Source organism: Mauremys mutica, chromosome 7 (assembly GCF_020497125.1).
Source record: "Mauremys mutica isolate MM-2020 ecotype Southern chromosome 7, ASM2049712v1, whole genome shotgun sequence".
Classification (NCBI taxonomy): domain Eukaryota; kingdom Metazoa; phylum Chordata; order Testudines; family Geoemydidae; genus Mauremys; species Mauremys mutica.
Window position 1 is genome coordinate 937,361 of NC_059078.1, and position 27,868 is coordinate 965,228.

Genomic DNA, 27,868 nt, shown 5'->3' on the forward strand with positions numbered 1-27,868 from the left:
AGAACATAAGAGTGGCCAGACTGGGTCAGACTAAAGGTCCATCCAGCCCAGTGTCCTGTCTGCCGACAGTGGCCAATGCCAGGTGCCCCAGAGGGAATGAACAGAGCAGGGAATCATCAAGTGACCCATCCCCTGTCACCCATCCCCAGCTTCTGGCAAACCGAGGCCAGGGACACCCTCCCTGCCCATCCTGGCTAATAGCCATTGATGGACCTGTCCTCCATGAACTTCTCTAGTTATTCTTTGAACCCTGTTATAGTCTTGGCCTTCACAACATCCCCTGGCAAAGAGATCCACAGGTTAAGTGCCAGGCCTGGTCTCTGGGCTTCCTGGCTGTCCTCGGCCTGCTCAGTTCTCAGCCTGCCCCTCGCCCCACAGCCACCCCTTTGCTGCAGTCCCTGGCCGTCTGCCCAGCGGGTGGGTGGCAGAAGGGGCCCACAGGTGCCTGCGTTGGGCCCATGGACAGGAGGGCAGTGATCCTGTCTGGGACGCAGGCTGGGAGTTAGAGGTGCGAAGGGGCCCATTAGCTTGAGCATGAGTCCAGAAAGCAGCTGGGGTTGGCCCTGCCCTGGGCACCCCAGGGTCCCCCTGCGGGCTCCCCGCTTGGAATGACTGTGCGCAGGGTGTTGCAACGACGATCGTTTAACCACAAAGCTCTTGATTCGCTCCGAAGGCCGAATGGTGTTTTAGTTGCTCGAAATACTATAACAGGACCGCTTGGAAATAGTGACCATAATACAATAGCATTCAACATCCCTGTGGTGGGAAGAACATCTCAACATCCTAACTGTGACATTTAATCTCAAAAGGGGGAACTATGCAAAAATGAGGGGGTTAGTTAAACAAAAGTTAAAAGGTACAGTGACTAAAGTGAAATCCCTGCAACCTGCATGGGCGCCTTTTAAAGACACCATAATAGAGGCCCAACTTCAATGTATACCCCAAATTAAAAAACACAGTAAAAGAACTAAAAAAGAGCCACCGTGGTTTAACAACCATGTAAAAGAAGCAGTGAGAGATAAAAAGGCATCTTTTAAAAAATAGAAGTCAAATCCTAGTGAGGCAAATAGAAAGGAGCACAAACACTGCCAACTTAAGTGCAAGAGTGTAATAAGAAAAGCCAAAGAGGAGTTTGAAGAACGGCTAGCCAAAAACTCCAAAGGTAATAACAAAATGTTTTTTAAGTACATCAGAAGCAGGAAGCCTGCTAAACAACCAGTGGGGCCCCTTGATGATCGAGATACAAAAGGAGCACTTAAAGACGATAAAGTCATTGCGGAGAAACTAAATGGATTCTTTGCTTCAGTCTTCACGGCTGAGGATGTTAGGGAGATTCCCAAACCTGAGCCGGCTTTTGTAGGTGACAAATCTGAGGAACTGTCACAGATTGAAGTGTCACTAGGGGAGGTTTTGGAATTAATTGATAAACTCAACATTAACAAGTCACTGGGACCAGATGGCATTCACCCAAGAGTTCTGAAAGAACTCAAATGTGAAATTGCGGAACTATTAACTAAGGTTTGTAACCTGTCCTTTAAATCAGCTTCTGTACTCAATGACTGGAAGTTAGCTAATGTAACACCAATATTTAAAAAGGGCTCTAGAGGTGATCCCGGCAATTACAGACCAGTAAGTTTAACGTCCGTACCCGGCAAATTAGTCGAAACAATAGTTAAGAATAAAATTGTCAGACACACAGAAAAACATACTGTTGAGCAATAGTCAACATGGTTTCTGTAAAGGGAAATCGTGTCTTACTAATCTATTAGAGTTCTTTGAAGGGATCAACAAACATGTGGACGAGGGGGATCCAGTGGACATAGTGTACTTAGATTTCCAGAAAGCTTTTGACAAGGTCCCTCACCAAAGGCTCTTACGTAAATTAAGCTGTCATGGGATAAGAGGGAAGGTCCTTTCATGGATTGAGAACTGGTTAAAAGACAGGGAACAAAGGGTAGGAATTAATGGTAAATTCTCAGAATGGAGAGGGGTAACTAGTGGTGTTCCCCAAGGGTCAGTCCTAGGACCAATCCTATTCAATTTATTCATAAATGATCTGGAGAAAGGGGTAAACAGTGAGGTGGCAAAGTTTGCAGATGATACTAAACTACTCAAGATAGTTAAGACCAAAGCAGACTATGAAGAACTTCAAAAAGATCTCACAAAACTAAGTGATTGGGCAACAAAATGGCAAATGAAATTTAATGTGGATAAATGTAAAGTAATGCACATTGGAAAAAATAATGCCAACTATACATACAATATGATGGGGGCTAATTTAGCTACAGTGAGTCAGGAAAAAGATCTTGGAGTCATCGTAGATGGTTCTCTGAAGATGTCCACGCAGTGTGCAGAGGTGGTCAAAAAAGCAAACAGGATGTTAGGAATCATTAAAAAAGGGGATAGAGAATAAGACTGAGAATATATTATTGCCCTTATATAAATCCATGGTACGCCCACATCTCGAATACTGCGTACAGATGTGGTCTCCTCATCTCAAAAGAGATATTCTAGCACTAGAAAAGGTTCAGAGAAGGGCAACTAAAATGATTAGGGGTTTGGAGAGGGTCCCATATGAGGAAAGATTAAAGAGGAAGATTCTTCAGCTTGGAAAAGAGAAGACTAAGGGGGGATATGATAGAGGTATATAAACTCATGAGTGATGTGGAGAAAGTGGATAAGGAAAAGTTATTTACTTATTCCCATAATACAAGAACTAGGGGTCACCAAATGAAATTAATAGGCAGCAGGTTTAAAACAAATAAAAGGAAGTTCTTCTTCACGCAGCACACAGTCAACTTGTGGAACTCCTTACCTGAGGAGGTTGTGAAGGCTAGGACTATAACAATGTTTAAAAGGGGACTGGATAAATTCATGGTGGCTAAGTCCATAAATGGCTATTAGCCAGGATGGGTAAGAATGGTGTCCTAGCCTCTGTTTGTCAGAGGGTGGAGATGGATGGCAGGAGAGAGATCACTTGATCATTGCCTGTTAGGTTCACTCCCTGTGGGGCACCTGGCATTGGCCACTGTCGGTAGACAGATACTGGGCTAGATGGACCTTTGGTCTGACCCGGTACGGCCTTTCTTATGTTCTTATGAAATGTGGCTCCCTAAAAGCAGTTCCCCACATCCAGGTGCTAACCCTGGGCTGCCTCGACCCATGGTGGTCGCTCCGGCGTGGACAGGCAGGTATTAGCACTGGACGCTGCACGAGTTCACCTCGTACCCCCTTAGCAAACTGGGGGTGCCCCGGCCGCGGTCAGACCTTGGCTAGGGCTAGGAGAGCAGTCTCTTCCCTAGTCCGTTATTGGCTCCACCCTGCCTGATTCCGCTCACTTCCCCCCAACCTGGAAATACGGGAACCTGGTACTTCCGCGAGTCACTGCTGGAGGGACCCCAGCGCCCGCTTCTCCTGAGCCCACCGGCCTAGGGCCTGTCACTCACGCTGACATCCCGCCTGCATGGAGAGCTGTCCTTCACCCAGGTCTGCTGCAGCCCTGTATTCCTGCAGCCCGGTGCCTACCTGCGGGCCAGGCGCGTGCTGCTGCTTTGGGTAACCCCCAGCCCCAGTCTCAGCCCTGCACTGGGAGTGCAGATAAACCACTGCCGCTTCCCTGAGCAGAATACTCATGGGGGCGCTGTGGGCCGGTGGGGGGAGGGGGTGGCTCTGGGTGCCGGGGGCTGCCAGGGTGGTGGGGGTGGCTCTGTCCCTGTGGGCTGCTTGGTTTGAGGTGGGGTGGGGGGGCATCAGGGAGAGGGGTGCTGGGGACTGCTGGCGGGGGGTGCTGGGTGCTACCTGTTGGCCAAGGCCTCCTGCACTAACACGGCTCCTTGTCCTTTGCTCACAGGCCTGCAGAGTCAGGGGTAAGTAAATCTGCTGTGTTAGTGGTGCTGGCTGTGGGGCAGGCAGGGGGAGCTGGGGCGCTAGGGGGCAGCACTGCTCAGTCCCTCCCTCCTTCCGCCTGGGGCTGGGTCACAACTCTGCCGAGCTGGGGTGCGGTGGGATGGGGCCATACTGGGACTCCGCCAAGGAAAACCAGGGGCTGCATTCAGTGGTGGTGCCAGCTCCCATGCAGTCAGTGCTGCCCCCAGTGGGGCGCTAGGGGGTGCCGGGCTGTGGGGCGGGGGCTGCCAGGCTGCGGGGTGGGGACTCAGCGGGGGTGCTCTTCCCTCACTGTCAGTGCTGACCCCAGAGCAGCGCCAGCGTCCCTGTACTGTGGTGGTGGAGTGGTACCCCAGGGGAGGGACCTAGCAGGGGACTGGCAAGGCTGGGTGTCACGGAGTCCCCGGGCGATGCCGGCTCTGCTCCCTACCCGGAGCCGGTGGGCGATGCCGGCTCTGCTCCCTACGGAGCTGGGCAGGACTCTGGGGGAGCCTCCTCTCTCGGAGCAGACAGTCCCCAGGGCAAGAAGCTCCCACAGCTTCCACCTTCCTGGCTCTGAGCTCGGAGCATCCAGCATCCCCTGCCCCTCCGTGCGCTTCCCGCAGCCAGTCGCCCGGGCGGGGTCCTGGGGCAGCCAGAGGGCCCTGCCCCCCCACTCCGCAGGCAGACGGGACTCTCAGCCAGCCGGGGAAACAGCAGGTTTATTAGACGACAGGAACATGGTCTAAAACAGAGCTTGTAGGTCCAGAGAACAGGACCCCTCAGTCAGGTCCATTTTGTGGCCAGGGAGGCCAGAGCACGTCTGGGCCTCCCTCCATTTCCCCACCCAGCCCCAAACTGAAACCCCCTCCAGCTCCTCCTCTGGCCTTTGTCTCTTTCCCGGGCCAGGAGGCCACCTGATCTCTTTGTTCTCCAACACCTTCTGTTGGCACCGGCAGGGGAGGGGCCCAGGCCACCAGTTGCCAGGAGACAGGGTGTCGGCCACTCTGTGCAGACACCATCACACTGGCCCTCTAGGGCTCTGCAACAATCACACCCCCTGATCCCACCACCTAGATCCTTAAGAAAGGCATAGGGGAAACTGAGGCACCCACCCAGTATTTGGAGAAAACATTAAGAACATTCCCACTTTGTCACACTGGGGTTGCCCCATGTGTCTGGAATGCAGAGCGCTGGGGTGTGTAAGTGACCGGGAGATCCCTGCTCGGTGGGCATGGTGATGGGCACATGCTACGGAGAGGGCTGGGAGGCAGCCCCGCAGTCCACTGGGAGGCCCCGGATGGGGCCTGGATGCCTTTAACTCCTCTCCTCTCCTCCAGCGGACAGTGCCCTCCCCAGGCCCCGGTGCCACCAGAAGGAGCAGGATGGAGCAGCCCTGTCCCCGCCAGCCCTAGCTCTGAGCACAGCCCGGCTGTGCCAGGCCTCCCGCGACTGCCAGCCGTGCGTGCGCGTGCGCCTGGCCCTGCACACTGCAGGTAGGTGGGCCGGCCTCATCTGCACCCCGTTTTAGAGTGGGTTCCTGGGGCCCTGCTTGGCCCCATAGCCATGGAGATTGGGCCTTGTCTGAGGCCCCCTTCAGCCTAGGGGCACCCACAGAATTCCTGGGAATGACCCCGGGGTGGGGGACTCATAGGGCTGGCTTCGGTGGGGGCTGGGCAGCTTCCCCAGGAGGTGGGGTGCTGCAGAGGGGCCCTTGGTAGGGCCTGCTGTGAATTTGGGGCTCACCCTTTCTCTCTCCCCCAGGGCTGGGGAGTGTCTGTGGGCTGCAGCTGGATTTCCTGGTGCTGGGCTCCAATAGGGCCAGCTGGCTGCAGGTCTGGAGGCGGCACCCAGAGGCTGCAGGCTCTCTGGTGAGTCAGCGCACACCGCGCCCAGGGCTCCTGGCTCGTTCCCTCCTTGGCAGCTGCGCCAGGCCAGCTGTCCAGTCCCTCCTGCTGCAGGGAGCTGGGCAGGCTCGGCTGGCACCGTGCTGATCCCAGGGCCCTGTGTCCTAGGGGCCATGCCTGCTCATGGGGTCTGCACCAGGGGACAAGGAGGGGGCAGGGGGGTTCCTGGGATGGTGGGGGGGGCTCCCATGGCAGTGTTGGGCGGGGGAAGGGGGGCTTGTGGGGCAGAGGCAGGGGGACTCGCAGGGTGGGGGCAGGCTCTGGAGGTGGGGGACTCATGGGGCAGAGGCAGTGGGACTCACAGGGTGGGGGCAGGGGAGGCTCTGGAGGCAGGGGGCTTGTGAGGCAGTGGAGGGGGGCTCACAGGGTGGGGGAAGGGGGAGGCTCTGGAGGCAGGGGGCTTGTGAGGCAGTGGAGGGGGGCTCACAGGGTGGGGGAAGGGGGAGGCTCTGGAGGTGGGGGGCTTGTGAGGCAGCGGCAGGGGGTCGCAGGGCTGGAGAAGGGGGAGCTCTGGAGGTGGGGGGCTTGTGGGGCAGCGGCGGGGTGGGGGTTTTGGGGGGGTCTCGCGGGGGCTCACCCTGTGGTCTCCCCGCAGTGGCAGGTGCAGTTTGACTGTTTCCCAGTGGAGAGCGGGCACCATGTTCTGGTCTCGCTTGGCACCGTCCCTGACCGGGGGCTGAGTCTCAACCAGAGCCACCTGGTCCCTGCAGAGCCAGCAGGTGAGACAAGGTGAGGGGGGTGTCTCCCTCTTCGGGGGCTGGAAATCCCACCTCCCCGCAGAGACTTGGGGGAGAGGGGCTGTGAGGTCTGTCTCTAAGGGTTGCTGTGGGGGATCACGGTGTGGAGCTGTGGGGGGGTCATGGGGGACCCTGGGGGGTCTGTAAGGTGTTTCTGGGGGTACTGTGCTGTGACTTGGGGCCCGGCTCTGGGGGCTGGCTCTGGGGCTGGTCCGGCTCTGGGGCCCGGCTCTGGGGCTGGTCCGGCTCTGGGGCCCGGCTCTGGGGCTGGTCCGGCTCTGGGGCCTGGCTCTGGGGCCCAGCTCTGGGGCTGGCTCTGGCACCCAAGGCAGCATGGCTCTGGGGCCCGGCTCTGGGGCCCGGCTCTGGGGCCCGAGGCAGCCCGGCTCTGGGGCCGGCCCGGCTCTGGGGCTGGCCCGGCTCTGGGGCTGGCCCGGCTTTGGGGCCCGAGGCAGCCCGGCTCTGGGGCCCGGCTCTGGGGCCCGGCTCTGGGGCACTGCTGGTCCCAGCCTCTGCGCTGGTCCCGGGCCTGACGCTGAGCTGGGCTTGGCCCTGCCGCTGCCGCTGCTGTTCTGCAGCTGGTGTCAGTCAGGGCTCCCTGGGCATGTGGGTTCGGGATGCCCATCCCCTGCCTTCTCTCCCTCTGCAGGCCCCGAGTTCAGCTACGCCTGGCACCCGGAGGCCCGGGCCATTGAGGTGTCGGTGCCCGAGGGCCCTGCCCTGACCGTGCGGCTGTGCCACCAGCTGGCCCTGGAGTGTGAGGAGCTGCCCACTCCCTTCCCCCGACAGGTGAGGAGCTCGGCCCCGGGGGCTTCCCCCATGCTGGGCGGGGGTGGCTGGCCCCAGGGCCAGGCCCCAGCAGCTGATGGTCAGGGGACGCCTCCAACACTGCCCTTCCAGCGGGGATCCCGGCCGTACCTGGGGGTGCCAAGGGAGCACCCGGGGTCCCTGCCTGGGCTGGGCCTGCCACAGGGGCGGCTCCAGGCCCCAGCACGCCAAGCACGTGCTTGGGGCGGCATGCCGCGGGGGGGCGCTCTGCCGGTCGCCGGGAGGGTGGCAGGAACTCCTGCGGGAGGTCCACCGAAGCCACGGGACCGGCGACCGGCAGAGCGTCCCCCGCGGCGTGCCGCCGTGTTTGGGGCGGCGAAATGTCTAGAGCCGCCCCTGGCCAGGCGCAGCAGTGTCCCTTGGGGGCCTGGCCCGGCTCTGCCCCCCTCACCCACCTCCTTCTCTGCTGCAGGCGCTGGTGTCTGGGGGTCACAGCATTGTGCTGCCCTACGAGTTTCTGCTGCCCTGTCTCTGCATTGAGGTACGTCTGCCGGCCACCAGCCCCGGCCCCTGGGTCTGTCCTGACAGCGACCCCCGTGGTGGGGAGAGAGGGTGCCTGGGTGCTGGGAGGGGCAGGGGGCCGGGGAGGATGGGGCCTGGGCGCGGTGGGGGGAAGGTGCGGGGGTCTGGGAGGACGGGGCCTGGGTGCTGGGGAGGGGGACGGAGCAGGGGGCCTGGGAGGACGGGGCCTCGGAGGTGGGGAGGGGGGAGGTGCTGGGGGCCAGCGAGGACGGGGCCTGGGTGCTGGGGAGGGGGGAGGTGCAGGGGGCCGGGGAGGACGGGGCCTGGGTGCTGGGGAGGGGGGAGGTGCAGGGGGCCGGGGAGGACGGGGCCTGGGCGCTGGGGAGCGGGGAGGTGCAGGGGGCCGGGGAGGACGGGGCCTGGGAGCTGGGGAGGGGGGAGGTGCAGGGGGCCGGGGAGGACGGGGCCTGGGCGCTGGGGAGCGGGGAGGTGCAGGGGGCCGGGGAGGACGGGGCCTGGGTGCTGGGGAGGGGGGAGGTGCAGGGGGCCGGGGAGGACGGGGCCTGGGCGCTGGGTTGGTGGGGGAGGTGCAGGGAGCCGGGGAGGACGGGGCCTGGGTGCTGGGGAGGGGGAAGGTGCAGGGGGCCGGGGAGGACGGGGCCTGGGCGCTGGGGAGCGGGGAGGTGCAGGGGGCCAGGGAGGACGGGGCCTGGGTCCGGCGGAGGGGGGAGGTGCAGGGGGCCGGGGAGGACGGGGCCTGGGCGCTGGGGAGGGGGGCGGTGCAGGGGGCCGGGGAGGACGGGGCCTGGGCGCTGGGGAGGGGAAGGTGCGGGGGGCGGGGGAGGACGGGGCCTGGGCGCTGGGTTGGTGGGGGAGGTGCAGGGGGCCGGGGAGGACGGGGCCTGGGTGCTGGGGAGGGGGGAGGTGCAGGGGGCCGGGGAGGACGGGGCCTGGGTGCTCGGGGGGAAGGTGCGGGGGTCTGGGAGAATGGGGCCTTGGCGCTGGGGCCGGGGGGGGAGGGACAGGGTCCAGTTCGGCCGCTTACTCAGAATCTGATCCCTTGGTTCCTCAGGCCTCCTACCTGCATCGCGACAGCCTCCGCACCAAGCTGTGCCCCTTCCAGCCCCTGCCAGCAGCTTGTGAGTGGCCTGGGCTGGGGCATGCCGGCCTTCGGGAGTTCCTGGCTGGGGGGCTGGAGTCCAGGGGGTGGGTCTGCTGGGCCCCAGCTGCCCCTGCCCTGAGCCTTGCCTGTAGCCGGGCAGGCACTGTGCCCGTAGTGAAGGCGCCCGCCAAGCCCCCAGCATCTCCCTGGGGCACCTGGGCTTCTGGGCACTGGCAGGATTCACAGCTCCGCTGGTCCCATGGGAGCGGTGCCTCGAGCGCCCACACGGCCTGTCCTGGTGTCGGTGCCCACTGGTACCATAGCAAAGCGCAGCGCTGGCCTGCCCAGAGGGAGTGCCCATGGGTGGGCCGTACGGCAGAGATGTGCCGTGCCAGGGCCCTGCCTGGCTGGACTGGTTAGCGACCAGGCTGGGCTGGGGTCCATGCAGGAGACGAGCTGCGCTGCCCTCGCATCCAGCCCACGCCCCCTGGCTAGTGTCAGCCCCGCTCGATCAGCGCTGAGCTCCCACCGGGACCGGAGTTGTGTCGTGATCTGTGCCAGGAGAGAGGCCCCCAGCGACAGAGCCTTAGGGCACGGCCCTCAGTGTATACCCCAGTCTCCCTCCATGTCACCTGCCCCGACACCTCACAGGGGCCGTGAGCACCAGGGGGACGCTGGCTTTGGTACAGACCTCGCATGGCGCCTGGGGGCAAACTAGGCTGTAGCTCCAGACCCAGGGGTGCCTGTAGCCCTGTCAGACCCCAGTGCCCTCTGCCAGCCGGCACTGGGGCCCCTGGCTGCTGGCGGGGCAGGGGATCGGGGCTGAGCCTGCCAGTGCCTCTGGCTGATGCCTCTCTGCCCCACAGATGGCTCCGAGCTGTGGGCATCCATGCAGTTCCGTGACTACAGCGCCAGCAGTGAGGCCAACATGGTCATGGTGCTGAGTGCCCGCTGCCCGCTCCACCCGACCGCCACCCTGTGCTGGAAGGAGAGTGAGGCGGGGGCCTGCCACACTGTCCCCAACTCCACAGCCATGGAGTCCAACCAGGTAAGAGAGCACAAGAGCCCGTGGTCACGCGGCTCCAGCGGGGAGGGAGCCAGCTGCCTGCTCCTGGAGGGACGCCTGTGCGGGGCTCGCACTGCCAGGACTGAGCCGGCCTGGGAGTTTGGCGGTGCCAGTGCAGCCTCGAGCCCCTCCCGAGCGCCGAGCCTCAGGCATTGCAGCGTGAAGGGAAGAGCCCCTGCAGGCTGGGAGAGGGCTCAGCACCCCAAGGGGAGCAGGGTCCCCAGCTCTCCGAACACACGTGGAAGGGGGGAATTCAGGGCTGACAGGCCCACCCCACCCCCTCTGCTACTCCTCATATTCTCCAACTCCTCCGGTCTTCTCCCCTGCCACTCCCCCAATCCCTCCCTCTTCCCCCTTGCCTGAGGCCCTAACCCCCATTCCGTTTATCCCATAATGCCCCCAGCCATCCCTTGCTGCAGAGCCAACCTCTTTTCCCCTGGCACCCCCTGCCCGGGCACCCCTCACCCCTCCGCGCCCCGCGAGCTTCACCGCTCAGAATCCATTTCAGGCCCTTCTGGAGAATCTGCCGTCCTCGGATTTCCACACAACAAAGTAGAATTGTAAAGTGACTGAGGGAGGCAGATGTTCCCAGATGTTCATGGTTCATTCTCAGATTTCCCCCGGGGGTTCCCTGTCCCCCCCCCCCCAGTGTGTAAGAGTTTCTGGATGTGTCAAGGGTGCCCCCGCCCCTCCAGCAGTGTGTTCTCAGCATGTGCACCGAGTGTGCCGGATCTCTGCTCTCCCTCGCAAGATCAGGACAGCAGGTTTCCCAGATCCCAGCTCACATGTGGGGTAGGGAGTGGGGCTCAGATCCCCACTGTGAGGCAGGCCCCTCCCCCCCCCCCAAGAACCTGGGTTCCATGAGGAGCACAGGAAGTGTGGGGGGGGCTGACTCCCTTAGATGGGCAGAAGCCCTCCCAGGTCCTGGCAGGTGCACAGTGGGGGGCTGGGAGAGTGGCTCAGGGACCCCCCGGTCTGATCCCATCTCACATGGGGTAGAGAGAGGGGCTCAGCCCCCCCAAGAAAGGCAATCCCCGAGACCCTGGCTGACACAAGGGCGTGTAAGAGGCCAGGTCAGCCCCCCATAGATTGGCAGGAATCCCCCAGAGTCGGGGGCACACACAGGGGGGCAGGGAGCAAAGCTCAGATACACCTGGGGGGCAGAGGCCCTGTCACAGAGTCCCCGGGTGATGCCGGCTCTGCTCCCTACCCGGAGCCGGGCAGGACTCTGGGGGAGCCTCCTCTCTCGGAGCAGACGGTCCCCAGGGCAAGAAGCTCCCACAGCTTCCACCTTCCTGGGTCTGAGCTCGGAGCATCCAGCATCCCCTGCCCCTCCGTGTGCTTCCCGCAGCCAGTCGCCCGGGCCCCCAGATCCTGGAACCCACCCAGAAAGGGAGAATATGGGGCCCCCCATCCCTCACCTCCATGTGTCCCTGACTCCCCAGCCCCTCTGACTTTCCCTACCACCCATCCTCACTTATCCCCCTCCCCTCAATACAGCCCCAAACCCCTCTGACCCCTATGCCCCCCCCTCCACTCCCTAAAATCCCCCTCCCCTGCCAGCAAGCATTCGCAGCGGGAACTTTATTTATTACAAAAATACTTTGATTACATTCCTCCCTCCCCCTGATAAATGAACAAACAGCCTGCTGGAGCCGGATTTCGGCAATATGCCAGCCCCCTGTTCCAAACACCTGTCCTGTCTGGGGCCTGGGGCCTGGCCTGACACCACAGCTAGCTGGCTCAGGGTTAAAGGATGACTGCACATCCCCTGGAGCTGTCAGGCTGCGGGGGTGCTTTGAAGACTAACAGCCCTGTTCACTCCTCCCCACATCTGCCCTCAGGGGTCGGCACAGGAGGCTTGCAATGTGATGACCACGAACAGCTTGATCTGTTTGAAACCACGTTTTAATTTGATTTGCCCTGCAGGCTTGGGGGGGCCGTGCCCTCTGTTGCGGTAGCCCTCGAGCACGGGGCACCTTGGTGCAGTGATCTGAGCTCTGGCTGTGAGCCAAGAAAGGTTTTCAGACTCTCTCCACTTTAAAAAAGGCTGTGAGGTTTGGGGCTGTAGCTCAGGAATTCTGTAGTCTAACTGTGGACTGCTAACAGCACCCTGCACCTCTGTGAGGAGCCCCACGGCTCACGGCAACGCAAGGGATCTTGCAGATTTTAGCACCCTTAGAAGCAGGGCCAGCACTAGCTTAGCAAGCAGGTGCTTGGGGCGGCCACTCCGGAGAGGGGCGGCACGTCCAGCTATTCCGTGGCAATTCGGCGGAGGGTCCCTCACTCCTGCTCAGAGCGAAGGACCCCCCGCTGAATTGCCGCAGATTGCTTAGAAGAGTCGAGCTTTAACCAGAAAAGCCTTGCATCCAACCGGGGGAGTTCTGTATTCCACTTTGTCTTTGCAGATACGGAGGAACTGATCACAGCACTAAACATTAGTGGGTACAAGTGAGCATGAACTGATCACATTTATAATGTGCAAACAGAATAAAGTCCAGACCAGTGTGTTAGATACTTGGTACTTTAAAAGGGCCAATTTTGCAAAGCTGAAAATAATTATGAGCCAAATTAGCTGAGAGGAAGAATAATCAGAAAAATGTGAATGACAGCTGGGAATTGTTTAAGAACACTTTACTAGATCCCCCGAAAGGCCTTGGTTAAAAAACTGACCTGATTTAGAAGAAAGATGATGGCAGCTACATATATGTGTATATAGATACACATAACAAATGGAAGAAAGGGGAAGTTGACAGTAATGAATATAAATCAGAAGCTGGGAACTGTAGAAAATTGATAAGGGAAGCAAAGGCGGGACACAAGGAAAAATCTATGGCCAGCAGAGTTAAGGACAATAAGAGAGTTTTTTAAGATGATTAGTTGCAAAAGAATTTTAACAATGGTATTGGTCCACTACTAAATGGAAATGATAGAATTATTAATAATAATGGAGAAAAGGCAGAAGTGTTCAGTAAATACTATATTTCTGTTCTGTATTGGGGGGGGGAAACAGATGATGTAGTCATGTCACATGATGAAGATAACTTTCCATTCTACGAGTATTTCAGGATGTTAAACAGCAGCTACTAAAGTTAGACATTTTTAAATCAGCAGTTCCAGGTAACTAACATCCAAGAGGTTTAAAACAGCATGCTAAGCAGCTCACTGTACCCTTAGCGACAGAGAGGCCAGTGGCACCTTATAGACTAACAGACGTATTGGATGCATGAGCTTTCGGGGGTGAATACGTCATTCGTGGGTGAATTCGTCGTATTCACCCACGAAAGCTCATGCTCCAAAACGTCTGTTAGTCTATAAGGTGCCACAGGCCTCTTTGTTGCTTTTTACAGATCCAGAATAACCGGGCTACCCCTCTGATACTTGTACCCTTAGTGTTGATTTTCAATAAGTCTTGGAACACTGGGCACATTCTAGAAGACTAGAAGGCAGCTAATGTAACAGACAAAGGGTTTGTCTGTGTTTAACATGCTCCAGTGGCACAGCTGTCGCTGCATGGCTGTAGCGCTTCCGTGCAGATGCTACCTATGCGGACAGGAGGGGTAGGCGGCAGCACAGGGGATCCGCCTCCCCGAGAGGCAGCAGCTAGGTTGCCAGAATTCTTCTATCAACCCAGCGCTGTCTACACTGGGGGTTAGCGCTCCATGGCTACGTCTCTCGGGTGTGGCTTTTTCACACCCTGAGAGACACAGCTATGCCATGTAAGTTCCCTGTGTAGACCAGCCCTTAGACTTCTCTAGAGTGTCAACATTTTGATCAGAAAATGAGAATGATATAAAATGAATGTGGCACATGTGCCGTTGATTGAAAACTGGCTAACTGATAGATCTCAATGTAACTAAACGGGCACTCAGCAATGAGCAGGTCTGTTTCTAATGGGCTCCCGCAAGGATCAGTTCTTGGCCCTACTACTAACATTTTCATCAGTGACCTGCAAGAAAACATGAAATCATCCCTGATGAAGCTTGGAGATGAGACAAACTGGGGGAGTGATAAATAACGCAGAGGCCAGGTCACTGGTACAGCGCGGTCTGGGTCTGGCTTGTGTGGGAAGGTGAGCTCAAGCAAACACTGTGGCTTGGTCTCCACTACCAGCTTCTGTTGGTATAATTCCCCTGTGGGGGGAGGGATAGCTCAGTGGTTTGAGCATTGGCCTGCTAAACCCAGGGTTTTGTGAGTTCAATCCTTGAGGAGGCCACTTAGGGATCTGGGGCAAAAACTGGTCCTGCTAGTGAAGGCAGGGGGCTGGACTCAATGACCTTTCAAGGTCCCTTCCAGTTCTAGGAGATTGGTATATCTCCAATTATTACCTTTTAGCATCGCCGCTGTTGGTGTGGACAAGGCCTGTGTGGTTTTAGTACGGCTAAATGTAAATATGTGCATCTAGGAACAAAGAACATTGGCCACAGCTGGGGGGCTGTGCTGCGGGCAGGGACTGAAAAAGATTTGGAGGTTGGGGGAGGGGGGTTACCAGCTGAACACGAGCCCCCAACGCAACGCTCTGGCCAGCCTGGGTGCACAACCAGGGCACTCTCAGGGAAGAGCAGAGGTGATTTTCCCTCTGTGTTTGGCACTGGTGCGACCACTGCTGGGGCCTGGGGCCAGTTCCAGGCAGAGCTGACTAGTGGGGAGGGCTCAGAGCGGAGCTGCGAGACGCCTTACAGTGGCGGCTCAAGGCGCTCCATCCATGCAGTTTAACAAAGAGCAGGTTCAGGGCTGCCTTGACCCCAAATAACCCGAAATAAACCAAAACAACAGTTAGAAGGGAGACCTTCCTCCACACCCCTGCTCTGGGTGTTGTAACGGGGTGCACAGGGCCATAGAGCTGCCCTCTGAGCAGCCCTGCCATCCCCGCACCTGGTCGTGGTCCCAGGTGTGGGAAGCTGGGCCCAGCCCTACGGGACAGGGTCTGCTGCTGCAGGGTAGGTGTGGGTTTGTTCTGCAACACCCTCCTCCACCCAAGGGCTTCCCACCACCCACCAGGTGGATAAAACCAAGTGACTCAGAATTCCCCAAAGAACAAGATTTGTGGGGCTCTGTCCGCTAGTGCCTCTGTGGGGAACAGGTTTGCTAATGGGCTGCTCAGGCTAGCAGAGGGAGGTCGACTGCAACCCAAGGGCTGGGTGGTGAAGCCAGAGAAAGTCAGACGGGAAATGTGGTGGTGGTTTTTAACCGCTGGCCAGTTTCCCGGGGTGGCGGCGGATTCTCCATCCCTGGCCCTGGTTCAGTGGGGAGCAGACGATGCTAACAGCTCTGCTCGAGGGGCTACAGGGGGGCAGGGTTCTGGCCTGTTACACAGGAGTGTCACAGAGTGTGGGGGAGTCAGGCCCAGCACCCCCACTTCCTGCCATTCACCGTGGCTCTCAGCCAGCCAGTAAAACGGAAGGTTTATTGGACGACAGGGACACAGTCCCAAGCAGGGCTTGTAGGTACAACCAGGACCTTGTAGGTACAACCAGGTACAAGTCAAGCCCCCAGGGGGCAGGGAGCTTAGACCCCAGCTTTTGGGGCTCCCTCCGTTTCCCCAGCGAGCTCCAAACTGACAAACCCCTCCAGCCGTCTGCTCCAGCCACACCACCCAACTTCTCCTCCAGCCTTTGTCCAGTTTCTGGGCAGAAGGTGTCACCTGGCCCCAGCCCCCTCCTGGCTCAGGTTACATGCTCATGGTATCCCATCACCAATGCAGACAGTCTCAATACAACTCCCAGGCAACATCCTCAGGTCAATCCCCCCACTCCCTGCTCCCTCACACTGGGTCACAGGATGGGGTCACAGTGAATCTCTCAGTCTCTGAAGGGTGTGGCAAGCTGGAGGGACCTCTGGGCCAGGGCACCTGGGGCTGCAGACACGTCTCCCCCAGTGCTGGGCCCAGTGCCTGCCTGGCCCTGGGGCCCTGCCACCAGCACTCACTGTCCGCCCAAAGGGATGGGCTCCCCCCCGAGAGCTGTCCCTGGGCTCTGGCCGAGTGCTGGGGTGCTCCTGCGGGCTGTCCCCTCCAGGCCTGGGAGGTGGAGGGGAGCTTCTCCCCCAGCCTAGACCCCCTGCCAGGGTGGGCAGGCTCCCCATGTCGCATGAAGGGCAGGGCTTGGCCTAGGCTGACTCCCCCCCACAAAGGAAGGGGCTGACAAGGGCCCCCCAGCTCCCCTGCTGCAGCAACTGCCTCTCCCCATCCAACTGCTTCTGCAGCACCGCTCTACAACGGGACCTGCTCTCCCAGGGCTGGCCCGGGGGCAGATGGTTTGCAGGCCTCTGGGAGATGGGGACAGGATGGGGTGGGAGAGGTGCACCCCAAGGGAGGTGGGGGAGCTGAAATATGGGGGGGCCCCAGGAGGTGGGCTGGCCCCCCAGGGAGGTGGGGGAGCTGAGGTATGGGGGGGCCCCAGGAGGTGGGCTGGCCCCCCAGGGAGATGGAGGAGCTGAGGTATGGGGGTTCCCCAGGGAGATGGGGGAGGTGGGCTGGCCTCCCAGGGAGGTGGGGGAGCTGAGGTATGGGGGTTCCCCAGGGAGATGGGGGAGGTGGGCCGGCCCCCCAGGAGGTGGAGGAGCGGAGGTACGGGGGTTCCCCAGGGAGGTGGAGGAGCTGAGGTATGGGGGTCCTAGGAGGTGGGAGAGGTGGGCTGGCCCCCCAGGAGGTGGAGGAGCTGAGGTACGGGGGTCCCCAGGGAGATGGGGGAGGTGGGCCCCCCAGGAGGTGGAGGAGCTGAAGTATGGGGGTCCCCAGGGAGATGGGGGAGGTGGGCCCCCCAGGAGGTGGAGGAGCTGAGGTACGGGGGTCCCTAGGAGGTGGGAGAGGTGGAGGAGCTGAGGTACGGGGGTCCCCAGGGAGATGGGGGAGGTGGGCTGGCCCCTCAGGAGGTGGAGGAGCTGAGGTACGGGGGTCCCCAGGAGGTGGGGGGGCCCCGGTAGTGAGGGCCAGCTGCAGTTTGTGACATGGTCTCTGCTCTGGGCTAGGCCTACACCGTGGAGAAGGTGGACGTGCACCCTCTGCTCTGCTTCAAGGTGAGCCCCCCGCATGCCCCCAGACGAGCCCCCGCTGGCAGGAGTCCTGGTGCTTCCCTGGGATCTCTGGCTGGGTGGCTTCCCTGAGCCACATGCTGAACCCAGCTCCAGCGCCACCCACCCTGCCCTTCCTGGCACCCCTACCAGAGACCCTGGGGCCCCCTTCCAGGGGATCCTGCCAGGTAAGAGCCGGCGCCCTGGCCGCTGCCCTCTTGTCGCCAGCCGGGAAGAGGCAGGTGGGCGGGCGGGCGCAGTCAGGGCAGAGTGGGCCGGGGCTGCCGAGCTGGGCCCTCGTCTCGCACAGGGCAGGCAGCCACTGGCCAATGCCCCCGGTGGTGCCACCTTACAGAGGAAGGGCTCTGGCCCTGCCCCAGAGCCGACCCAGAGGGGCTGATGGGCCCCCTGCCCTGCCCTGCCCTGCCCAGCGTCTGTCAGAACAGTCTGGCAAGCTGGGGCCAGCAAAGGGCTGAAGTGCACAAGTGCCGGGCACCCTCCCCTGCCGCGCCCTCAGTGGCATGTGAGCAGCCTCCGCTCTCAGTGCTCAGTGCCCGGCCAGAGGGGCCTGCTGGCGAGTGCTGACCCTGGCCTGGCCTCCCTCTACACCCGCCCCGGGCAGGGCCTTTCTGGTGACTTTCCTTGTTTCTCTCCAGTTCTCCTACGGCAACAGCAGCCACGTGGAGTGCCCACACCGGCCAGGTGAGCCTGCCCTGCCTCTCTGCAGTGGGGACGGCTGGGTGTTCGGGGGGCACTTGGGGGCCCCACACACCAGCGACCGGCTGGCAACAGGGCCTGGTGCCCCACAGTGGCTCTTTGGGCTGGTTCAGGGTCTGCTGGGCGGGGGGACAGGGAGTGCCGTGCAGCAGAATCTCAGCTGAGCCCTAGACTGACAACTTCCCTCTGTGCAGCCTGGCAGCACTGGGTCCCCCAGTGCCCTGCGCCACCCGCGCCTCGGAGCTCCCTGAGCGCAGCAATGGCTCCCCCAGCCCCAGGATGCAGCCTGCTCTGGGGGGGAGCTACCACCTGGCAGCACCGCACAGAACAGCGCCCCCTAGCACTGCCCTGGGGCCAGCCCCGACTGCCCGGGGAGAGCGCCCCCTGCTGAGCCCCCACCCCACTCCCTGCAGCCTCCTGTGTTTTCCTTGGGTGTCTCTGTTGAGGGTTCACTTATTTTAGTGGTAAGGTGTCAGCTCAGCTCAGTCTGACCAAGAGAGATCAGCTCAGTGCAGAAAGGGTTAATGCTTCACCCAGTCTGGGGAGGAGCACTGCAGTTTACAAAGGGATCACAGGAACCAGGGGATATTATTCCCTTTGCTTCCAGCAAACAGACAAGCCCTGTGTCCCAGGACCTTGGCTAACCCTGTCCCTGACCTCGTCCCTAGCTCCGGCCCCAGTTGGCTCTGTCAGTTGTGCTGAGCGCGCTCTGCAGTTTGTGACGCTTCCCAGACCACACATCTTCACCCCCACTCCTACCGGAGGTCCTGCCCAGGTCCCCTGCTTGTCCCTGCCTGCTGCCTGCTTAGCCTGAGTGCAGAGCATGCTGGGAGGCTGCCTCCTACTTCCACAACGTAGCGTAAGTGCAAAGAACACACAGCCGCCTACACGTCCCTGACACTGACCAACCTCTCCCTTCCTGGTGCTGGCCAGGCCTGGCCCTGCTTCGCGTGAGAGCCAGGGATCCTATGCCAGAGCCCCACAGACGCCCTGCAGGCCCTGGGTAGGCCCCTGAGCGACCCCTCCTCTTTTCTCCCTGTAGACACCACCTGGAACGTGTCTGTGAGCGTCCGGTTCCTGCAGCTTCTCCTTCGTGTGACCTCCACTGTCCCGGCATCCTTCAGCGCAGCTCTGTGCCAGCGGCAGGGGAGCTGGTGTGAGCCAGAGGCGCCTGTCTACACCATCACAAGCGTAAGTGGCTTGGCCTGGGAGCCTGGCACCCTGAGACCCTCTGTGCTCGCTGCCAGGGAATGCTGAGGCCTCAGGCCAGCGGGCAGGATCAGAGCCCCCTGTGCCCAGCTGGGGGGCAGGGAGTGCTCTTTGGTTAATGGTGTCCTTCTCGGTTTGCAGCCAGAGAGCTTCGGCCCCAGGGAGCTGACCCTGCTGCTGCCTCTGCAGATCCTGGGCGGCTGTGTGCTGGTAAGGCCCCCGCCCCCGTGCTGCCCTGTTCACATGGCTCTGCCCTCACCTTACCCAGCCATTCTTCTGTTCATGCATCTGGCATCACAAAGCCCCCTCCCCTGCAGGGTCACAGGACCCCCTGCCACACCACAGGGCCTGGGGTTGCCAACTTTCTAATCCCACAGAACCGAACACCCTAGCCCCGCCCCTTCCCCAAGGCCCCCCGCTCACTACTTTCCCCCTCCCTCGGTGGCTCGCTCTCCCCACCCTCACTCACTTTCACTGGGTTGGGGCAGGGGGTTGGGGTGTGGGGTTGGTGAGGGCTCTAACTGGTGTGGGGCCAGAAATTAGGGGTTCAGGGTGCAGGGGGCTCCAGGCTGGGACAGGGAGTTGGGGTGCAGGACGGGTGAGGGCTCCGCTCCGGCTGGGGTATGGACTGTGCGGTGAAGCTGAGGGGTTTGTGGTGCAGGAGGGGGCTCCAGGTTTGTGGGGGGGTCTTGGGGCTAGGGTGTGGGCTGACCTCGGGCGGCTCCCAGTCAGAGGCAGGCTCTCTACCTGTCCTGACACTGTGCTGCACCCCGGAAGCAGCCAGCAGCAGGTCCGGCTCCTAGGCAGGGAGGCCAGGAGGCGTCGTGTGCTGCTCTCGCCTGCAGGCACTGCCCTCCCAGCTCCTTAATAGAGGCCCAACTTCAATGTATACCCCACATTAAGAAACACAGTAAAAGAACTAAAAAAGAGCCACCGTGGCTTAACAACCATGTAAAAAGAAGCAGTGAGAGATAAAAAGGCATCTTTTAAAAAGTGGAAGTCAAATCCTAGTGAGGTAAATAGAAAGGAGCACAAACACTGCCAACTTAAGTGCAAAAATGTAATAAGAAAAGCCAAAGAGGAGTTTGAAGAACGGCTAGCCAAAAACTCCAAAGGTAATAACAAAATGTTTTTTAAGTACATCAGAAGCAGGAAGCCTGCTAAACAACCAGTGGGGCCCCTGGACGATCGAGATACAAAAGGAGCGCTTAAAGACGATAAAGTCATTGCGGAGAAACTAAATGGATTCTTTGCTTCAGTCTTCACGGCTGAGGATGTTAGGGAGATTCCCAAACCTGAGCCGGCTTTTGTAGGTGACAAATCTGAGGAACTGTCACAGATTGAAGTGTCACTAGGGGAGGTTTTGGAATTAATTGATAAACTCAACATTAACAAGTCACTGGGACCAGATGGCATTCACCCAAGAGTTCTGAAAGAACTCAAATGTGAAATTGCGGAACTATTAACTAAGGTTTGTAACCTGTCCTTTAAATCGGCTTCGGTACCCAATGACTGGAAGTTAGCTAATGTAACACCAATATTTAAAAAGGGCTCTAGAGGTGATCCCGGCAATTACAGACCGGTAAGTCTAATGTCAGTACCGGGCAAATTAGTCGAAACAATAGTGAAGAATAAAATTGTCAGACACATAGAAAAACATAAACTGTTGGGCAAAAGTCAACATGGTTTCTGTAAAGGGAAATCGTGTCTTACTAATCTATTAGAGTTCTTTGAAGGGGTCAACAAACATGTGGACAAGGGGGATCCGGTGGACATAGTGTACTTGGATTTCCAGAAAGCCTTTGACAAGGTCCCTCACCAAAGGCTCTTACGTAAATTAAGCTGTCATGGGATAAAAGGGAAGGTCCTTTCATGGATTGAGAACTGGTTAAAGGACAGGGAACAAAGGGTAGGAATTAATGGTAAATTCTCAGAATGGAGAGGGGTAACTAGTGGTGTTCCCCAAGGGTCAGTCCTAGGACCAATCCTATTCAACTTATTCATAAATGATCTGGAGAAAGGGGTAAACAGTGAGGTGGCAAAGTTTGCAGATGATACTAAACTGCTCAAGATAGTTAAGACCAAATCAGACTCTGACAAACTTCAAAAAGATCTCACAAAACTAAATGTTTGGGCAACAAAATGGCAAATTAAATTTAATGTGGATAAATGTAAAGTAATGCACATTGGAAAAAATAACCCCAACTATACATACAACATGATGGGGGCTAATTTAGCTACAACTAAACAGGAAAAAGATCTTGGAGTCATTGTGGATAGTTCTCTGAAGATGTCCATGCAGTGTGCAGCAGCAGTCAAAAAAGCAAACAGGATGTTAGGAATCATTAAAAAGGGGATAGAGAATAAGACTGAGAATATATTATTGCCCTTATATAAATCCATGGTACGCCCACATCTCGAATACTGTGTACAGATGTGGTCTCCTCACCTCAAAAAAGATATACTGGCACTAGAAAAAGTTCAGAGAAGGGCAACTAAAATGATTAGGGGTTTGGAGAGGGTCCCATATGAAGAAAGATTAAAGAGGCTAGGACTCTTCAGTTTGGAAAAGAGGAGACTAAGGGGGGATATGATAGAGGTATATAAAATCATGAGTGGTGTGGAGAAAGTGAATAAGGAAAAGTTATTTACTTGTTCCCATAATATAAGAACTAGGGGTCACCAAATGAAATTAATGGGCAGCAGGTTTAAAACAAATCAAAGGAAGTTCTTCACGCAGCGCACAGTCAACCAGTGGAACTCCTTACCTGAGGAGGTTGTGAAGGCCGGGACTATAACAGGGTTTAAAAGAGAACTAGATAAATTCATGGAGGTTAAGTCCGTTAAGGGCTGTTGGCCAGGATGGGTAAGGAATGGTGTCCCTAGCCTCTGTTCGTCAGAGGGTGGAGATGGATGGCAGGAGAGAGATCACTTGATCATTGCCTGTTAGGTTCACTCCCTCAGGGGCACCTGGCATTGGCCACTGTCGGTAGACAGGATACTGGGCTGGATGGACCTTTGGTCTGACCCAGTCTGACCATTCTTATGTTCTTTTGGCTACTTCGTGGCCAATGGGAGCTTGGAGCTGGTGCTTGGGGCAGGGGCAGCGCGCAGAGCCTCCTGGCCTTCCTGCCTAGGAGCCGGACCTGCGAGGTGCTAACCAGAGCCGCCAGGGTCCCTTTTCGACTCGGTGTTCCGGTCAAAAACCGGATATCTGGCAACCCTAACAGAGCCCCCTGCCCCGCTGTGTCACAGAGCCCCCTCCCTGCCCCGTCACACAGCCCCCTGCCCCCTTCCCCCTGCCACGTCACAGAGCCCTCTCCACCTACAGGGTCACAGGACCCCCCACCACGTCACAGAGTCCCTTGGTGTCAACCCCCACACGTGCTCTCTCTGTGCCCGGCAGGTGTGGCGCGCCGATGTGCAGTTTGCCCGGAAGCAGCTCCTGTGCCCAGATGGTGAGTGTGGCCCCATGCAGAACCCCGGGGGGCAGCCAGAGGCAGAGAGGTCATGGCGAGGAGGGAGCAGATGTGCCCGTCTGCCCCTGCGTAGGTCACCAGCCCCAGCCCCAGCCCCACCCAACCCCCGCACCCTGACCCAGCTGCTGAGTGAGACCCAGGTGTCTCAGCCCGTGGGAGCCTGGCTGGCCTGTGGCCCTGGCAGAGAACAGGAGAGCCCCAGGGCCCCAGCGCCCGAGGCCCCCATGGCAGGGAAGTGATTCAGTGACCTGCACCCCAGGCCACGGAGGAAGGCGACCCCTCCCGAGGTCACTGCCCCTCTGCCCTGGGGCGCTGGGTTAGCCCCGGAGCAGGTGAGCGAGAGCCAGCCGCCCAGCACTGAGAGGGAGACGGCTCGGTGCCCCTCTGAGCCCTGGCCCTGCCCAGGGCCCCGTCTCCAGCCAGGGCCACTCCCCTGCTTCAGAGGAAGGAGCCAAAAACACCAACCCCAGAGGATATGCCGGGGGAGGGGCTCCCTTCCTGACCCCTGCCGCTGTTCGGCTGCAGTGATGAAGCATGAGCTTGTAGCACCAGAAGGCAGCACTGCACAGCACCTCTCACCACTTCTCTTCCAGTTGCTCGCAAGCGCTTTGGGCTGCTCGCCCTGGGGCTGGCCCTGGCTCTGGGGCTGCTGGGGACCGTCCTGCTGATGAACTACAGGAGCCTCCGGAAACTCACCACAGGTGAGGGGCTGGGATCCCAGGGGGCAGAGTAGCTGGGGGCCAGGATCCTGAGGGGGTTGGGGCAAGGAGCCAGTGAGGGGCTGGGATCCCAGGGGGCAGAGGGGCTGGGGGCCAGGATCCTGGCGGGTTGGGGCAAGGAGCCAGTGAGGGGCTGGGATCCCGGGGGGCAAAGGGGCTGGGGGCCAGTGAGGGGCTGGGATCCTGAGGGGCAGAGGTGCTGGGGGCCAGGATCCTGGGGGACTGGAGCAAGAAGCCAGTGAGGGGCTGGGATCCCAGGGGGCAGAGGGGCTGGGGGCCAGTGAGGGGCTGGGATCCCGAGGGGCAGAGGAGTTGGGGGCTGGGTTCTGGGGGGGCAGAGGGGCTGGGGGCCAGGATCCTGGCGGGTTGGGGCAAGGAGCCAGTGAGGGGCTGGGATCCCAGGGGGCAGAGGGGCTGGGGGCTGGGTTCCGGGGGGGGCAGAGGGAACAGGATCTGATGAGGATCTGGGGGCTGGGATCCCGGGGAGCAGAGTAGCTGTGGGCCAGGATCCTGGTGGGTTGGGGAAAGGATCCAGTGAGGGGCTGGGATCCCCGGAGGGCAGAGGGGCTGGGGGCCAGTGAGAGGCTGGGATCCCGGGGGGGCAGAGGGGCTGGGGGCTGGGTTCCGGGGGGCAGAGGGGACAGGATCTGATGAGGATCTGGGGGCTGGGATCCGGGGAATGGAGGGTCTGGGGGGTTGGAGCAAGAAGCCAGTGAGGGGCTGGGATCGCGAGGGGCAGAGGGCCTGGGGGCTGAATTCTGGGGGGGCAGATGGGACAGGATCTGATGAGGATCTGGGGGCTGGGATCTGGGGAGCAGAGGGCCTGGGGGCTGGGTTCCGGGGGGCAGAGGGAACAGGATCTGATGAGGATCTGGGGAACGGAGGGTCTGGGGGCTGGGATCGGGTGGGTAGAGGGGACAGGATCTGAGGAGGATCTGGGGGCTGGGATCTGAGGGGCAGAGGGGACAGGATCCTGGGGGGCTGTAGGCACAGTAGGACAGGAAGCAGCAGGGAAGGGAGCAGGGTGGGGGCCTTGCTGGCTGAGCAGGAGACGTGAGCCGGTGGGGAGGGCCCTGCATGGGAGCTCAGCCAGGCGAAGGACTCTGTCAGCCAGGCAGCCTGGAGCGCTTTGCCCAGGAGCCGCCCTCTGCAGAGCCCTGGGCCGGGGGCAGCCCTGCCACTGACCCTGCCCTCTCCCCACAGCGCCGCGGGGCCGTCGGCCCGTCCTGGTGGTCTATTCCCCCGACTCTGAGGAGCACAAGATTCTGGTCTGCGCCTTGGCGGACGTGCTGCGCTCGGCGCTGGGCTGCGACGTGCGGCTGGACCTGTGGGAGGCGGGCAGCGTGGGGCGGCTGGGGGCACTGCCCTGGCTCTATGTGCAGCGGGAGCTGGTGGCCCGGGAGCAGGGCACCGTGCTGCTCCTGTGGAGTCAGGGCAGCGCCCGGCTCTACCAGCTGTGGCGGGGGGCGGCCGCAGGCAGCAGCGGCTCTCCGGACCCCCATGACCTGTTCGGCGCAGCCATGTCCTGTCTGCAGAGCGAGCTGCAGTTGGGCAGGGGGGCAGGGCAGCTGGGCGACTGGGCGCTGGCCTACTTTGGCGAGCTGTGCAGCCAGCGAGACGTGCCGCCTGCCCTGTGCCTACTGCCCTGCTACCGCCTGCCGCGGGAGCTGCCTGGCCTGGCACGCTTGCTGCAGGGCAGTGCCCAGCCCCCCGCCTGGCTCCGCCCCAGCACGCTGCTGCACAGGATGCTCATGTCAGAGACGAGAAAGTGCCTGCAAGGCAGGGTGGAGCTGTGCCGGCTGCAGCAGCCCAAGGGGGCGCCCCTGGCCAGGCTGCCAGCCCACCAGGTGGGGTCTGTGGGGCTCAGCCCCCGCGCCCCTCTACCCAGGCTGACCTCACAGAGACCCAGCTGCCCCTGAGCATGCTGCAGCGGGACACGTGCCAAGGACCTGGGCCGGGGAAGGGACTCGGTGCTGTCGTTGGGATGATTGGGAGGGGGAGCAGAGCCCCCACCAGGGTCCCTGGAGATGCCAGAGAGGGGCTGGTGTGGACATGGCTGGGCTCCAGGGTGCCACATCCATTCCTGAGACCAAATGTGTCTGCAAGGGGCTGGCAGCCCCCGGACCCAGGAGAACGGAGGTGTCCTGACAAGGGGCGGCCTGTGGGCCTGGGTTTGCTTGGGGCTGGAAACTGCCTGGTGCAGGGTCTGTCAGGGGCAATGGGGCTTGGACATTTGCCCTCTTGCAGCCAGCTCTTGGGCAGGACCTGCCTCATCCTCTGGTGACCATTGTGGGTCTGTTGCCATGGCCATGAGTGTGGAGAGACTCTATGGCCCTGAGGGGGAGGGACAGGGCCTGGGTGCAGAGGGTAGGGCTGTGTGGCCCTGAGGGGCGGGCCCCTGGGGAGGGGGTGGGGCTGGCCCTGTAATGGCCCTAGGGGGCAGAGTCCTGGGCGAGCCCCCTGCCATGCTGTCACTGACCCTGCCCAGGGGTGGGAGTGGGCGTGGGCGTGGGGGGAGGTGACCTGTTCAGGGGGCTCTACCCACAGCAGGGCCAGTGCCCGTCAGTCCCAGCCTGGGCAAGCACTTGCTCCCCACGCAGCTGGCGTGTCAGGCAGAGCCCCCGGCCGGCTGGGGTGCAGGAGCTGGCTGCGGAGGTGTCTGGACATTGAATCAATGAGTTTATGGCCTGTGAGGGCTCGGCTGATCAATCCGGCTGTGGAGGGCCTGTTGTGCAGCTCCTGGCCTCGCCCCCGCTGTGCCAAGCCCAGCAGCCCACAGGAGGGGTCCTGCCAGGCTGGGTGCCCAGGTAGCTGGTGCTGCCACCCCAAGGGGGGTGGGTGCCACCTCACACAGCTCCGGGAGCGTGGGGGATGGGATTTGGGGACTTGTTCACCTCCAGTCCCTGGCTGACTTGGGCTGAGCGAGCCCCTGACCATCCCTGAATGTGGGGCTGGGCGCAGCCCGTCCTGGGAGGGACATTGGGCCAGTTGTGCCACCCGCCCCATGCCCTGGGCTCTTGTGTAGGTGTCCTCAGGGGAGCATGCCGTCCCGCAAGGAGTGTGTGGGCCCTGAGCCCCCCCCCCGCCCCCCGGTGAGCTCTGGCATCAGGCCGGGCATGGCATGAATCCCAGGGCAGCTGGGCACTGATGGACACCTCCCCCCCTTCTCCCTGTCATGGTGCAGCCTGGGCACGTTGCTGCCCCAGTCCCCCACTGCTGACCCGGGTCAGGCTCTGCCGCAGGGCCCAGCAACACCCGGCAGTGTGGGGACTCTGGCCTGAGTCACCTTCCCCCCGTCCCACCAGCTTACCTGCCTGCCAGGGCCCAGCCCTCCACCCAGCCCCCTTGGCCTGCAGGAGCTGGCAAGGGAAGCAGCGACATCCCCCTGTGGATGTCGCCTCCTCTCCCCACCTCCCTGGCCTGGCCAGAAAGCAGCACTGCCCCCCAACATGGGCCTGCCCCTCATGCCTCCCCCCGGGCAGGTGCTGTCCCCGTAGGGAGACTGCCTGGAGCTCGTGTCTCTCCCTCAGCTCCCAAGAGGCACAGAGCACTCCTCCGGGGGTGAGGGGCTTGGACCCCCTGGTGCTGTGCAGGGTCCCAGCACCCAGCCAACCACTGCCTCGCTGCCTCTCCCCAGGCATTGAGCACAGCTGCCCACTGCTCCTGTGCCCTCGGCCAGGCTGGGGCACCGCAACCCCAGTGAGGATGTGGGCACTGAGGCTGGGACGGGTGTGGGGGGATGCAGCCCCCGCTGTCCAGGCGCTTGCAGATGTCAGTGTTGGCTGCGTGTGCGCTCTGGGCGTGCTGCACCCACTCTCGCCAGCTCGCCCATACAGCCCAAGACAACCACGGACTCCGGTCTGCAGTGAAGGTGCCCAACCAGGCTTATTGCCAACGAAGTTCGGTCCTAGCGCCTGGCTCAATGGTGACGGGTACGCACGTGTCTGCCCGCTGCAATGGATACAGCCAGTGAATGATGGGCCTTTCTGTTCCCCCTCGGCTGGACAGACACCCCTGTGACCCTCTTTCTACACTGATACGAGTTACGGATCACCCCTCTATGTTACCACCCTGCACCAAAACCTCTATCCATTACCCTGTCAGCCTGACCTTCTCCTGAGCAGGGGTCAGCGTGTCCCTGGGCTCCCCTTTCACCGTACCCCTCACCACACTGCTACTGAACAATTGCTGACTTGCTCATTTTTACCATCTGATAAAATGATTGGCATATAAATATTGTATTTACAGTCCAGTGCATAGCATGAAATGTTAGTTTATCCTGACTTCACTAGTGCTTTTTACGTAGCCTGTTGTAAAACTAGGCAAATCTTTGGGAGTTGATGTACCCCCTGGAAGACCTCTGCGTACCCCAAGGGGACACATACCCCTGGCTAAGACCCACTGGCTACCCATGACCCTGTATTGGGGTGTTCTGCAGTATGACTAGGCGTGTTTTTGGAAGGCCAGCTCTGTTCTTGCCAAGTTGATGTACCGGACAGTGACCCTGCATGCAAGCCTCTGCTTTGTACCTGGGCCTGACTTTAGCACCATGGTCCAAGTCTCAGGCTGTCTCAACTGCAGCAGACTTGATGCCGCTGGGTAGCAGGGGCGGCTCTAGCCATTTTGCCGCCCCAAGCACGGCGGCACGCCGCGGGGGGCACTCTGCCGGTCGCCGGTCCCGCGGCTCCGGTGAACCTCCCACAGACATGCCTGCGGATGCTCCACCAAAGCCTCAGGACCAGCGGACCCTCCCCAGGGATGCCTGCG

General features: G+C 60.4%; 1 protein-coding gene across 1 annotated transcript in view; it reads left to right on the top strand.

The window, feature by feature from the left end:
• IL17RE (interleukin 17 receptor E) overlaps nucleotides 1-27,604 on the top strand; it is a 30,886-nt gene extending 3,282 nt beyond the window's left edge. Inside the window, exons 2-16 of the mRNA XM_045025170.1 lie at nucleotides 3,851-3,866; nucleotides 5,205-5,360; nucleotides 5,629-5,735; nucleotides 6,367-6,490; nucleotides 7,158-7,297; nucleotides 7,749-7,817; nucleotides 8,871-8,937; nucleotides 9,767-9,948; nucleotides 16,936-16,983; nucleotides 17,634-17,679; nucleotides 18,737-18,885; nucleotides 19,045-19,113; nucleotides 22,310-22,361; nucleotides 22,976-23,083; nucleotides 24,305-27,604. Coding sequence (XP_044881105.1) covers nucleotides 3,851-3,866; nucleotides 5,205-5,360; nucleotides 5,629-5,735; nucleotides 6,367-6,490; nucleotides 7,158-7,297; nucleotides 7,749-7,817; nucleotides 8,871-8,937; nucleotides 9,767-9,948; nucleotides 16,936-16,983; nucleotides 17,634-17,679; nucleotides 18,737-18,885; nucleotides 19,045-19,113; nucleotides 22,310-22,361; nucleotides 22,976-23,083; nucleotides 24,305-25,020 — 2,049 coding nt within the window. The 3' untranslated portion in view covers nucleotides 25,021-27,604. The remainder of the gene's footprint in view (nucleotides 1-3,850; nucleotides 3,867-5,204; nucleotides 5,361-5,628; nucleotides 5,736-6,366; nucleotides 6,491-7,157; nucleotides 7,298-7,748; nucleotides 7,818-8,870; nucleotides 8,938-9,766; nucleotides 9,949-16,935; nucleotides 16,984-17,633; nucleotides 17,680-18,736; nucleotides 18,886-19,044; nucleotides 19,114-22,309; nucleotides 22,362-22,975; nucleotides 23,084-24,304) is intronic.
• Nucleotides 27,605-27,868: the final 264 nt, after the last annotated feature.